Source organism: Manis pentadactyla, chromosome 4, assembly GCF_030020395.1.
Source record: "Manis pentadactyla isolate mManPen7 chromosome 4, mManPen7.hap1, whole genome shotgun sequence".
Lineage (NCBI taxonomy): Eukaryota > Metazoa > Chordata > Mammalia > Pholidota > Manidae > Manis > Manis pentadactyla.
The window spans coordinates 152,573,638-152,587,488 of NC_080022.1; the positions used below are offsets into that span (position 1 = coordinate 152,573,638).

The window sequence follows — 13,851 nt, forward strand, 5'->3', positions numbered from 1 at the left end:
ACTGGCAGAGAGTGTCTTTGATATATGTAAGTAATTACTGAAGCTGCTCTCTCCCCTCATGTCTCATTTGTACTTAAGAATATTTATATTTAGCCTTACCTTGCTATTTTTAGTAACAACTGGGAGCCTCACAGCAAACGTGGTTTTAAATTGACTTGTACAGGACCGTTGTGTAGTTTTTCTGTTGTTTTATTTTTAGGTGTTGTTGGAGTTTTTAAGTTAAACATTGATTGGTTGTAGATTTGTCAGTTATATTAAAAACCTATAATTTTGGGAAAACTTAAAATTTGTTTTCATTTCATTTTGTTTATTTTGCAGCTTATGTGGATTCCTAGATCTGTAAGTCAGGATACAAGTATAGTTTTTAAATTTGGTAGCAATTTTTCATTTATTGTACTTCCTGAAAGGAGGATACAGTTGAGATACCATAATCACTGAATCTAAGATGCCAGTGATTGTAAGATGCATTGATATTTTCTGTGGTACCTGGAAAGAAAAATACTTCCTATTAAACTTACATGCTATTGATTACAAAAGGCATCCCAGTTTGAGGTGTTAATGTAAAAAATTTCAACTTACCCTTAATTAATTATGCTGTTATTATCACCTTAAATTTGCACAAGGCTTTGTAGATGCGCTTATACATATGTCATCTGATTTTATCTTCAAACTAAAATCGATGTTTGGATTAAATTATTCCCAGTTTTCAGATGAGGAAACTGAATTTCACAGAGATTGAAGGTTTGTGGCAATCCTGCATCAAGCAAGTCTTTCAGCACCATTTGTCCAACACCATTTGCTCACTTTATGTCTCTGTTATGTTTGGCAATTCTTGCAATATTTCAAACTTTTTCATTATTATTATATTTGTTATGGTGATCTGTGACAAACTTGCCAAAAGCTTAGATGTGGTTAGAATATTTTTTAACAATAAAGTATTTTTTAATTAAGACATACACATTTTTTTAATGCTATGCTACACTTAATAAACTGCAGTATATGTAACATAACTTTTATATGCACTGAGAAACCAAAAAATTCATTCGACTCAGTTTATTTCAGTGTTCACCTTGGTGCAGTCACTGAGCTAAGGTGTGCTTGTATGTTTTGAAAGCAGTTTTATCTGTTTATGCTGCCTGTGTAAAATGTTCAGGAATAGTAATGACTTGATATCTATAAAGTGAGTTAGAGAAGGTTAAGTATTTGTCTGTAGATGTACTGTTTTTGGTAAATCAAAGTCTTACCTGCTTCTTTCCCAGGTGGTGGCTAATGCTGTAGCAGCATTATCTGAAATCAGTGAATCTCACCCAAATAGCAACTTACTTGATCTGAACCCACAGAACATTAATAAGCTGCTGACAGCCCTGAATGAGTGCACCGAATGGGGCCAGATTTTCATCCTGGACTGCCTGTCTAATTACAACCCTAAAGATGACCGGGAGGCTCAGAGGTCAGTCTGTTTGCCTGCATGGTGTCTGGGAGTCTTGTCTGATTGAACAAGTTCTAGTGTCTGTATGAGAATAAGGGTCTGTTATGTTGAGGAAGATCAGTGGCTTATGGGATAGACACTGCTGTCCTCGTGGTACTTTCTCATTCAATTTAGGAACATTTTAGGTGGTGGAGTAAACCATGAAAAAATAGCTTTTCTTAAGCAGTGTGTGTTTTTCATTTCTTATGTGAGCAGTACAGTTGATTTCTCCTAAAATCTGCCTCATCGTGGTCTCACATCTCCATACAGCGGTTCCTGGCCATTTGACAAACAACGGTTTCTGAGTGTCTCATTGTAGTGACAAACTTTCACTCTGTCAGGTACATAGTAAGTGGCTTGATAGGAATTAATTGATCTGAGCTATACCTGTAATTTAGTACTAGGTAAAGTGTGTTTGCACCACACACAAAAAAAATTTCTATATTTAAAGTATTACAATAGATACAGAAATCAAAGCACTCTGAATTTAGAGAAGATTTTTAAAGGTACACCTGGATTGTTCTCAGCCCTTTGCTCCTTTCATGTTACAAATTTTCTCTATCAGAAATGAACTCCTAAATTTCATATACACATACTCACATTTTAGTTTACAGAGTTGGAATCTTCACCAATTTTTATGAGCATTTTATGTATATAGGCATTGTAGTAGGCAAAGTACTTCTGAAGAAATATTGGCTTTGTATTAAAGCTGACATATTTTAATTATGGTAGATAAGAACCTTCCTTGCCTGGCTGAAGCTCAAGCTACTATAACGTAAGTGCTCTTCACTTGTCTGGGAAATTGTTCCCTCTGGACTTCACTAAAGTTTACCTTGATAGATCCTTTCACTCATTGAAAGTACAAGTATCTTATGGAAAGAACTTTACGATGATAAAATTTTATTTTCTGTTGGTCATTGACATCTCACACTTAATTACTCAGCAAATATTTTTTGAGTCCATGCTCTTCTAGGCCCTGAGGATATAGAAGTGGATGGGCAGAAATTGTAGCCCTCCTGGAACACTTATTCTGAGGGATGGGGACAGAAGTACATATTATATGTATATATAGTAGAATACGTAATATGTCAGATGATGATAAGTGCTAAGAAGAAAGGTAAAGCAGGGAAAGATCTAAGCGATACTGGCCACTTGGGACTAGTCAGGGAAGGCCTTCCTGAGCAGGTGGCATTTGTATAAAGACCTGAAGGAGGTCAAGGAATTTAGTCAAGTAGATCTAGGAGGAAAGGAGAGAAACAGTTTATCTTGTATCCTTAACTGAATATAGGTAACTAGCTGCTCATGTTGCATAAGAGCTATAAAAGGTTTATTTCTGAAGAACCCTCAAAAGATAATTCAGTATTCAAGATTTCGTAAGGCATGTAAGTGTACGTGGCAGGAGCTAAGACAAGGAGAAAAGGTTGAGAGAATATTTCAGTGCTTCTGTTAAAAAAACAAACAAAAACCCTTTGAAAGATTCTCTTATTCTGAAGACAAGCAGTTGGGTAGTTTTCTCTGTCAACCCACTTCTTCCTGCATCTTACAATGAAACCTTCAGCCACACTTGGATGGTATCTCTCACTATGAAATAATACTCAGAATGCTTAATTTGACTTCCTGTATGTTGAGGAGAAATAGGCTGTGAGGCAGGGAGCTCTTACATAATAAGGGGACACAGAACTCTGAAAAGGAAGGTAAATAGTGTGAGCTTCAAGTGTTTGGTTTAGTAGCCAGTTTCCTTCCAGTTTGAATATCCCTTATTGTTGATTTCCTAAAGTCTACCACTGTACATGCTCTGCCTGTAGTTTGCTGGCTTTGCAGTATTGGATCCCAGTTTTATTACCTATGCTTGGAGCTTTGACTTATCTAATTGATTCTTTAAGTTCCTATACTTGGGCCATGGAACTCTGACACATTATAGACTGGATTAAACACAGAAATTATAATTCAAGATGTTAATTTTCCTTTTTCTGCCCTCAGCATCTGTGAGCGGGTAACTCCCCGACTATCTCATGCCAACTCAGCAGTGGTGCTTTCAGCAGTAAAAGTCCTAATGAAATTTCTAGAGTTATTACCTAAGGACTCTGACTACTACAATATGCTGCTGAAGAAGTTGGCCCCTCCACTTGTCACTTTACTGTCTGGGGAGCCAGAGGTGCAGTACGTCGCCCTGAGGAACATCAACCTAATTGTCCAGAAAAGGTTGGGAAAAAATGAATTAGTGATGATTTAAGTGTTTATCATTTTGAATTAAACTGAATATCGATATATAAAGAGGCAATTGTTAAGCTGTGTTTAATGTATGGAAATGAAAATGTGTGGCCGAGCAACTTGCTCAGAGTCAGCAGGGCATTGATTTCAGAGTGTTCCTGTAATAAATGCTTGGTGTTGCTCTCCAGTTGGGTTTGTTTTCTGAGGGCCTCTTAATGGTATCCTAGCTACTGCCTGCTTAATATGGAGCACGCCATTGTCTGGAGGCAGACTGTCATTCTCCCAGCAATTCTTTTTGGCAGTATGTATCCTGACCATTAAAAAGGCTAAAATAGTCTGCCAAATAGACAGTTAAAGGGATGTAGAGGAAGTTTGTGGGTTTTTCCCTGGGGCGAGTGGATAGGGAGCAGAGAGGCACAGCTTAGGTATCAATACAGACTTAGTAGGATATATCAATATATGTCTCACTTTTCTTATCTCGGGTTTCTTCATTCCACAGGCCTGAAATCTTGAAGCAGGAAATCAAAGTCTTCTTTGTGAAGTACAATGACCCTATCTATGTTAAACTAGAGAAGTTGGACATAATGATTCGCTTGGCATCCCAAGCCAACATTGCTCAGGTGGGATCTAAAGTAGACTCAAATTATTTATAGTGACTTAGATCTTAAGGTCTGGCTTTCAGAAAAAGGTAGACCATGAAATTGCTGTTTGAAAATGCTTAGTCATTGTCCACTTCTGGATTTTTACCAGGTTCTAGCAGAACTGAAGGAGTATGCCACAGAGGTGGATGTTGACTTTGTTCGCAAAGCTGTGCGGGCCATTGGGAGGTGCGCCATCAAGGTGGAGGCAAGTGTCTGGTGGTAGCTCTGATCACTTCAGGGGATTCTGAGTATTCACTCCTTTCTTTAAAATACATTTTTAAAGTTTATTAAAGGAATAAAGGACATAGTTAAAATATTAAAGAACTTTTAGTAAAAAGCAGGTGTCCCTGGTCCCTCCCCTGCCAGAGAGAATCATTTTGACTGTTTCTCATTTTAGTTGTTTTGATTATTTCTGTATCTCTAATATGTTTGTGTTTTACTTTTTGATTTACCAATTATAGACATTGTCTATTAACTTTCTGCTATGACGTAAGCAACTTAGTTCATATATCCTACCATTCCTACTTCTACCCTCCTATTCTCTGGTATAGTTATACCATGAAATTTATGTTCCTTTATTGATTATCCTTATAAATTGAGATAATACACCTATATCTCTTGTTCTGTCAACTGTAGTCCTGCAAAACAGTATGCATACTGTGACTGTAAATATGTAGATTCACCACAGTACACATAATAGTTATTTTCTTACACAGACTTCTTTTTCTCAAGTTTTATGATGGCCTCTTTTTCTTGAATTGTGTGTCTTCATTCTAACCCTATCTTCAACCAGCTTTTCAAGCTTATATCAAATCTGTATAAACATTTTGTCCTAGTCCCTTTGAGCTTCTAGTCCTCTGTCCTCTCTCTTCTTCCAGTCTGGCTGATTGCTTTCTTGGCCTCTGCACAGCCATCATTCCATACAGCCTCTCTTCATTGCTGTTTCTTGTCATTGGTACGTTTTTGTAGTGATCCCTTTTTTTGTGGTTGTAGTAGGTTCTCAGTCTGGGATATGAATGACAGTTGTTTGTTTCTGCAGTTTGAATTGAATCATCTGGGGTATTATATGGGTGACGTTTTCTTGTGTATATATATAGCTTTTCAATTAAGGTGTTTACCATGCATATAGTAAATTGCAGCCCATTTATATTAAGAATGAGATGACAGAAAGTTCACTAGGATTTCTGTGCACCTGTAGGTAACACTTTGTATTCGCAGGTTTTCTGCTTTAGGGCAGGGAGTTGATCTTGGTAGTCCTGGAGCCTCTCTGTGGTCTTACAGGGCCGATTGGTTTCTAGCTTGGTTGCAGCCTTCCAGTAGGTATATGAGCTACAACTTGCATTGCCCTGCTTCATCAGTCACCAGTCCTCCACTTGTTTTTCCTCATTCAGAAATTTGTTGAAAATATTGATGGCCTCTATTCACTGTGATTGGTAGATTCAGAACTCTGTATTTGTTCTTACTCCTTGACTGTGTGCAGTTCTGCTTAGATTCAGTGTTGGACCATGTGATTTCTCAAGGATCCTAAACTAATTTGTGCAGTATGTCCAGCCAGGACTTCATGAGAAAAAAAGGAAACATCCTGTGTCAAAGAAGCTTCTATGAAAGCCAAGTTCCTAATTGCCCTTCCTTGTTTTTATTCAACTCAGTGATTCTTCATTAGTTAACCACTGATACATCATTTAGTAAACCAGCTGTTACAGCAAGGAGTTAATTAATCCTCTCTCCTCCTGGTTCTTCTCAGTTGCTTCAGATTCTTAATACAGTTCGTCACTCCATTTCAGAAATGGGAAAGTCTGTTACATCTTTTTTTTTATTACCACACTTCACATACTTACCTGTCTTTTTTCTTTTTCTTACTGAGGTATAACCACCTACTTAAGGTAGATAGTTTTCAAAGGAATTGTGGTAGCTTAAGAGTTTCTTTTTGCTTTTCACTGCCACACTGTCATTGTCTTACTGATCTCTGATAAAGTTGTAAAGAGTTGTACAAGATTATATCCAAAGTTAAAGAGATTTTTCTACCCCTGGAATTAACGATGGCCTCATGTATTGGAAATGATGGCCTCATGATGGAAATTGTTTTCAAAACATTTATATTCCTGGAGGCCATTGGTGCCATGATTGTCACTAATGGAAAAGTTGTCATAATGTGGAAGAGATAAGCTTTTCTTAATTTTTTATTAAAGTATCATTGATACACCATTTTATTTTGGTTTCAAATACACAGCACCGTGGTTGAACATTTATTTACATTATTAAGTCCTCACCCCGTCCAGTGCAGTCACTGTCCACCAACATAGTAAGATGTTTCAGCATCATGAACTACTTTCCGTGCTGTACTACTAGCCAGTGACAAACCTATATTGTGATTGTGAATTATTGTGCCCCTAATCTCTGCTCCCCGCCCCAACCTCTTACCCTTGCTAACCACTATTCCCTTCTCGGTGTGTATGAGCCTATTGCTATTTTGTTCCTTCTGTTTTGCTTTGTTTTTATACTCCACAAATGAGTGAAATCATTTGGTATTTGTCTTTCTCCACCTGGCTTATTTAACGGAGCGTAATACCCTCTAGCTCCATTCATGTCGTTGCAAATGGTAGGATTTTTCTTCTTATGTCTGAATAATAATCCATTGTGTATGTACCACATCTTCTTTATCCATTCATCTTTTGATGAACACTTAGGTTGCTTCCATATCTTGGCTATAGCAAATAGTATGGCAAAAAACATAGGGGTGCATATCTCCTTTTGAATCCAGGATCTTGTTTTCTTTGGGTAAATTCCTAGAAGTGGAATTCCTGGGTCAAATGGTTTTTCTATTTTTAGTTTTTTAAGGAACTTCCAAACTGCTTTCCAGTGGTTGTACCCATTTGCATTCCCACCAACAGTGTAGGAGGGTTCCCCTTTCTCTGCATCCTCACCAGCATTTGCTGTTCCTTGTCTTTTAGATAGTAGCCATTCTAACGGGTGTGAGGTGGTATCTCATTGTGGTTTTAATTTGCCATTTCACTGATGATTAGCGATGTGGAGCATCTTTTCGTGTGACTGTTGGCCATTTGAATTTCTTTGGAGAACTGTCTGTTCATATCCTCTCTACTTTTCTTAATTGAGTTACTTGTTTTTTGGGTGTTGGGGGCGTATAATTTCTTTTTGGATGTTAATCCCTTATTGAATAATTGCTTACAAGTATATTCTCCCATACTATAGGATGCCTTTTTGTTCTGCTGATGGTACCGTTTGCTGTACAGAAGTCTTTTAGTTTGATGTAGTCCCATTTGTTCATTTTTTATTTTGTTTCCCTTGACTGAGGAGATGTGTTCAGGAAAAAGTTGCTGATGTTTATATCTAAGAGATTTTTGCCTAAGTTTTCTTCTGAAAGTTTTATAGTTTCATGACTTACATTCAGGTCTTTTTGATCCAGAAGAGATAAGCTTTTGATGGCTTTCACTTCTTCCTATGACTCAGGGCTCCGTGGTGGGAAAATGAAAGTATGTGAAGAATGAATTTTCTCTGGAAAGTTGAGATCAGCCTTCAAAAGTCGTGCCTTTTTTCTAGTGCCCCGTTAGCTTTGGTTACTTGGATTTGCCTGCAAAGTTTTTGTAGAACTGTTTCAATTATGAAAGTTACCAGTTGGAAAGAGTTACCTAGTCCCCCAAACACAGTGGTTGGGAAAGGATAGGCAATGATTGCCTTGGGATAGAGGGACACGACCCAGCCAGAGAACTGTGACAGACTTGCTGTACAGCTTCTAAACTGAGCTTCTGCTTTCTCTCAGGGCCTCTTTCTCTTTTTTTCAAATGCACAGTAGGTTTCAGAGATATGACAAATGAGAAAAAAGGAATTTTTGTTTAGTACTTAGCTAAGAGAACCAGGCCTATTGGAAAGTTTATGTGTCTTTAAGAGTTGGAGTTATATTTTTATCATAACTGTAAGTTCAGGTGTGTCTGCAAGTATCCTGAGGTGAGGAAAATGCATTAAGTTGTTTAAGTTAAAGATCAAGCAGTATGCTCTTGAATCAATAAATAATACCGAAAAAGCAATCCCATAGTACTGTTTTTTTATTCCAGTAACTTTTGCCTTTTTGTTTTTTTTTAATGGGTTTTACTCCCCCACCCCCAGCTTTACGGAGATATGATTTACAAGTTAAAGTTGTATGTATGTACAGTGCATACCTATTTCTTTAAGGAGAGAAGCAAACCCCTCTCCGTTCTTAATCTTCTAGATAAAATCAAATTATTTTATTTAAAATAATTTAAGGCACTAAGTTAAGACCAGGAGTTCCTTACTTCTTAGTTTTCTGTTCTTTGGTGTTCACTATTTCTTATTTGTATAGATTAAGATAAGATACTGATTTATGTCTCATCCCTTAAGTCAAAAATAAACAACATTTTCATTTTTTCCTATTAGGAAAGTCATATGTGTTTACTACATAGAGTGATAAAATAAGACAAGTCGAAATAGAACACACTGCTTTCTCTTTACCCCCATCCGTGTTCCATCTCCCAAAGATGATATAGGCTTGATTTTAAACCTTGGTTTATATAGTTCTCCATGCATGGGTGTATTTTTTCCAAAAGTGAAATCATCCTACAAATGCTATTAACTTTTGTAGTTTGCTTTTTTCACTTATTATACATGGACATTTTCCCATGTTACCAATAACATTTTGTGTCAGTTTTAGTGGTATAGACAAAATGTGTGATTGCTTCATAATTTATTTAGCCTTTCCCTTATTGTAGGACTGTAAAGTTGTTCTGCTCTTTTTCCCAATAATGGTGTAAGGAGGATCCTTGTAGTCAAGTCCTTGATTTCTAGTTGAGGTGAACATATTTAAAATCCTTTTTTATTAAAGATATTAACCCTTCCTTTTTTTAGCAGTTATTTTCCCAATTTGTTTTCCTTTGGATTTCATTTAACTTCTTAATGCACAGATGTTTACATTTGTTTATGTAGGGAGTTCTCAGTTTTTTTCTCAATGGTATCTCCATGGCACACCCTACAAAGTAGTCTTTTTCACTTTAAAGTTAGGGGCACCTTTATTTTCCAGTTTTATGGCAGTGATTTTTTTTTACACTTAAAGAGGTTTTTGATAATTAAAATAGAAATAATTTTGCTAAAAGATATGAATGTGAGGATCAAACCCCAGAACAAATCATTCTTTTCTTACTGTTATGAAATATCTTAATCATATACTAAATTTTATATGTGTGTATATGTTTCTTTGTTTTTGGGGCTTTTCATATCTCCAGTGATTAGATGTTGATTTTGCTCCTCTGCCATCCTGCTTTAATGGTAATTTTTTTCAAAATCAAAAGCAATATGATTTTGATGACAGTTTGTTCAAAAATTATTAGCCCAGACTTAAAATGTTTTTTAAATGCATCATGGGAAATGGTTTTTTGTTTGTATTTATAATAATGATACTAAGGGCTCTCTAAATGTTAGCTTTATATCAAGCCTTGTGCTAAGCACTTATTAGCATTATTTAACTTGTGAAAATTTAAACCTTACAGAAGCCTATATTCTACATACTTTATAATTCATCATAACTTCTATATTTAATTTTCCTGTTTTGCTGTTGTAATAACAGCACAGGAATTACTTGCTGAAAATGAATTAAGTAGAATCCAAAAATAGCGAATATAGAAAAGGTGGCAGAGTCATTTCATGATGCAACAGAATCATCCTATATATGACTTTGTGTAAATAGCCTCAGCTGCAATTTTGTTTTCATTAAATGGCTTGGAGTGGTTGAAGTTATTATGGTATCAGTGACTGTAATGGGGTATGTGGTGGGGACTTGATAATGGGGGGAGTCTAATAACCATAACATTGCTCATGTAATTCTACATTAATGATATAAAAAAAAGTTATTGTTCCTTTAAAAGATTTTATTACAGAAATTTCAGGCATACAGTAATGTAAAATTGATTAATCAGTTCTCATGTACTCATCATGCATCTGAACAAATATGTCTTCTCCCTCTCCCTCCCTGTTTAAGGGAGTGGGGTGCTATTGTATTTTAATGCATATGCAAGATATGATCTTAATAGAGTAGTCCAATGTGTATATGTAGTAGATAAGGTCCTTTAAAAAGTATTGTCACAATACCTTACGCATACCCAACAACTAACAATAATTCTTAATCTAATTGAATACGCAGTCCATTTTCAGTTTCCCTGATTGTCTTTTGTAGTCAGCTTGTTCAAATCAAAATCTAAATAATATCCACACATTGTATTTGGTTATTATATTTCTTAAGTCTTCACTTATTTGGTGCCATTTATTGAAGGAACCAAGTCATTAGGCTTGTACAATTTCCAAGTCTGTATTTGGCTGGTTTTATTTTAGTGATGTCATTTATCTCATTTCTCCATCCCCTTCGGATAATTAAATCTAGACGGTTGGTAGTACTCATGTTTACTGTTTTTAACAACCATGCCTCTTAGGTGATGCTGTGTGCTTACACAGCATCTTATATGGAGGCATGTAATGGAGTGATCCATCATAGTACATTGTTATATATGATAAATCAGTCATTGGTTCGTTTAGAATCTTTCTTCTGCAACTTTTCTCCTTTTAAAAACTGACCTACAGTTTTATTTATTTATTTATTTTATTAAGGTATCATTGGTATACACTCTTATGAAGGTTTCACATGAAAAACATTGTGGTTACTACATTCACCCATAGTATTATATCCCCTCCATACCCTATTGAAGTCACTGTCCATCAGTGTAATAAGATGCCACAGTCACTACTTGTATGACTTACAGTTTTAATAGATTAATTTTGTTATTTGTATTCTCCCAAATTCCCCTCAGTAATAAAAGCTGAGTAGATTAAATTCCATTTTTTAGATGTGCTAGAGGCTGTGTAAATTGCAATTTAGGGCCATAGACTTTCAGTTATATAGTTCAAAAGATGGAAAATTTTCCTTAGAGCTTTTTGATTCAGATAACTTTGAATACATAATGAAAGTTGTGGACTCTCTCCCTGGAGAATATGCTTATATGTACATTTATTTCTATTTAAAGACACCTTCAGGCTGTCTGCACTCATCCGTGAACTCCAGATAAAGACCTCTGACCTCATTCTTTCCTTATTCTTTACTCCTACCTTAACTTATACTTTCTTTTAATTTCTATTCTTCTGGCTATCCAAGATGATTATTTTCATTTAAACTAACTCATATGTTAGTATACTTTGTAATGAATAAAATTTGGGGTTTATCTAGAACTTCTGTGTCTCGCCATCAGTTAGCTCAGCCTTGAGTGTAGGTTGCTCAGATTAAGTGCCTGGTCTTTTAGTCTGGTTTGGTTGATGCACCTGTTTGTTTTAATGTTGAGGTTGCATTATTGGAAAAATCATCTGACTACTAATTTAATATGTTCCTCTTTGCAGCAGTCTGCAGAGCGCTGTGTGAGCACATTGCTTGATCTCATCCAGACCAAAGTAAATTATGTGGTCCAAGAGGCGATTGTTGTCATCAGGGACATTTTTCGCAAATACCCCAACAAGTATGTTGAAGTACTTCTGCCCTGCTTTCTCAGATAATTTAGGAAAATTTTTAAGTAAGACACTTTGAAATTATCTAGGTAAGAATTATTCTTACATCATGTAACTGGTCTTAAGAGGATACTTTATTAAATATCACCTATAAAGTGATTGGCACAGGATTAAAACCTGATTTTTCAGTAATAAAAATTCTTCATTACTTTTAGAAGAATTGAAACTCTGTCTTAACATGTACTGTTGGTTAGCATATATTGAAAACGAGATTCTTTGTTGGTGAAGTTACTATTAATATTAAGATACTCATATAGTCTAGGTTGTCTGGGTATAATTACCAGACATAATTAATGATTATGTCTTTTCATTCTCAGAAATGTCTCAGTTTGGATGATAAATTAAACGACCATCGTGCTGTAAAAGCCAGGAAGGTGACATCTGCCCTGGTCACTTTACATGTTGCCTAGTACTTTGTAGAAAATTATAGGACATGTAACAATAGATTTTCAGTCTCAAGCCTTTTTTGAAGTATTATAGCTGTTCCCATAAAGCTATGCAAAAATCTACATTTTCACTCCACAGAATTTTTACATTGAGGTCTCTTAGTTTATGAAGTGAAAATACTATTTTAGTTTTTATTTTGAAAGCAAGTATTTAGAAATCTAAGAGAGTGGAATAAGAGCAGGTCTTGAAAGCATCCTAAATTTCATTTTGCCTTATAGTCTTAGAGAGATCTTGTGCTTGAAGCTTCTTTTTAGTCCTTAAAGACAGTGTTAAATGAAGGAACTTGCAGTACGTTAGCTTATGGTAGACTCGTAATTAGGAAAAATATTACAGCAAGGTTGTGGTATATTAAGCATTATATATATATATATATATATTTTTTTTTTTTTTTGGGAAAGGGGCCATGTATTTTTATCACTCTTCTAGAAAAGAGGAGGGTTGACTTCTAAACTTGGTGATTAAGGTAGAGATGTATATCTCAATATGATTGGTAGAGAAATGTGTCTACTTTGGTTTATGATTAGCATGTTATGACAGTTTTAGGAAGAGCTACCAAGAACCTGGTTTAATCAGTGGAGGGAGGGCAAACAGTTAAATGACCTATTCAGTTTTCTACTTCTAATTTATTATACAGTGTCATTCAATGTTTTAAGTCAAATTAGCAAGGAGACAGATTCAACATGGTATAAGAGAGCTGTAGATCTGTAAAAAATTAAAATAAATATTTGAATTGTTTCTTTGGAGAAACATGTCATTAGTGAGGGTACCTTGGGAGGAAAGAACATAAGTATGTCTATAAAAAGCAGAAATAGGTGGATTAAAGGACAGAATTACTATTTGTAGTGTGGATGCTGCTGTCTAACTCTATTTTCCTAAAAGTAAAGTGGGGTTTCTGTTCCTCTACATGAAAGCAAAATGGAATTAGACAGGAATCTTCTTCGATCTAGTTATAAGAAAGATTGTTAGAAATATAAGTGGTATCATGTGACATCACAGGTTAATTTTTCCTTTGAAAATAATATATGATGAGCTTTCTATAATAAAATTTTATGGTTTAATTATTAAAACATAATTGAAGGGAAATTTAGGACATTTATTATCTTCTGGCCTAAAGTCTTTATATTCTTTTGACTGTGAAAGCTTTTATAGTTTGATGGTTTGGTTTAGGGAACCTTGTCTGTGGTTTTGCCTTTAACTCACTGTTAAGTACAGTTCACAGTTTTGCCCTCAGTAACCACAGTCCATTTTGTTTTATCAGGTATGAAAGTATCATCGCCACTCTGTGTGAGAACTTAGACTCGCTGGATGAGCCAGATGCTCGAGCAGCAATGATTTGGATTGTGGGAGAATATGCTGAAAGAATTGACAATGCAGATGAGTTACTAGAGAGCTTTCTGGAGGGTTTTCATGATGAAAGCACCCAGGTGAGTGATCTGTATCCTGTGTCCTAGATGTTTTGGGGAAGATTTCAGGGAAAGTAAAGGTTAGGTAGTTTTGTATGTGTGTGCATGT

The 13,851-nt window shown here is 35.6% G+C and overlaps 1 protein-coding gene across 7 annotated transcripts in view; it reads left to right on the top strand.

Moving 5' to 3' along the window:
• Positions 1-13,851, top strand: part of AP2B1 (adaptor related protein complex 2 subunit beta 1) — a 161,398-nt gene that overhangs the window by 34,352 nt on the left and 113,195 nt on the right. For all 7 annotated transcript variants that reach the window (XM_057501213.1, XM_057501212.1, XM_057501214.1 and 4 more), the window contains 6 exons: positions 1,260-1,450; positions 3,449-3,670; positions 4,179-4,299; positions 4,430-4,525; positions 11,728-11,843; positions 13,598-13,763. In XM_057501213.1, the coding sequence (XP_057357196.1) occupies positions 1,260-1,450; positions 3,449-3,670; positions 4,179-4,299; positions 4,430-4,525; positions 11,728-11,843; positions 13,598-13,763 (912 nt within the window). The remainder of the gene's footprint in view (positions 1-1,259; positions 1,451-3,448; positions 3,671-4,178; positions 4,300-4,429; positions 4,526-11,727; positions 11,844-13,597; positions 13,764-13,851) is intronic.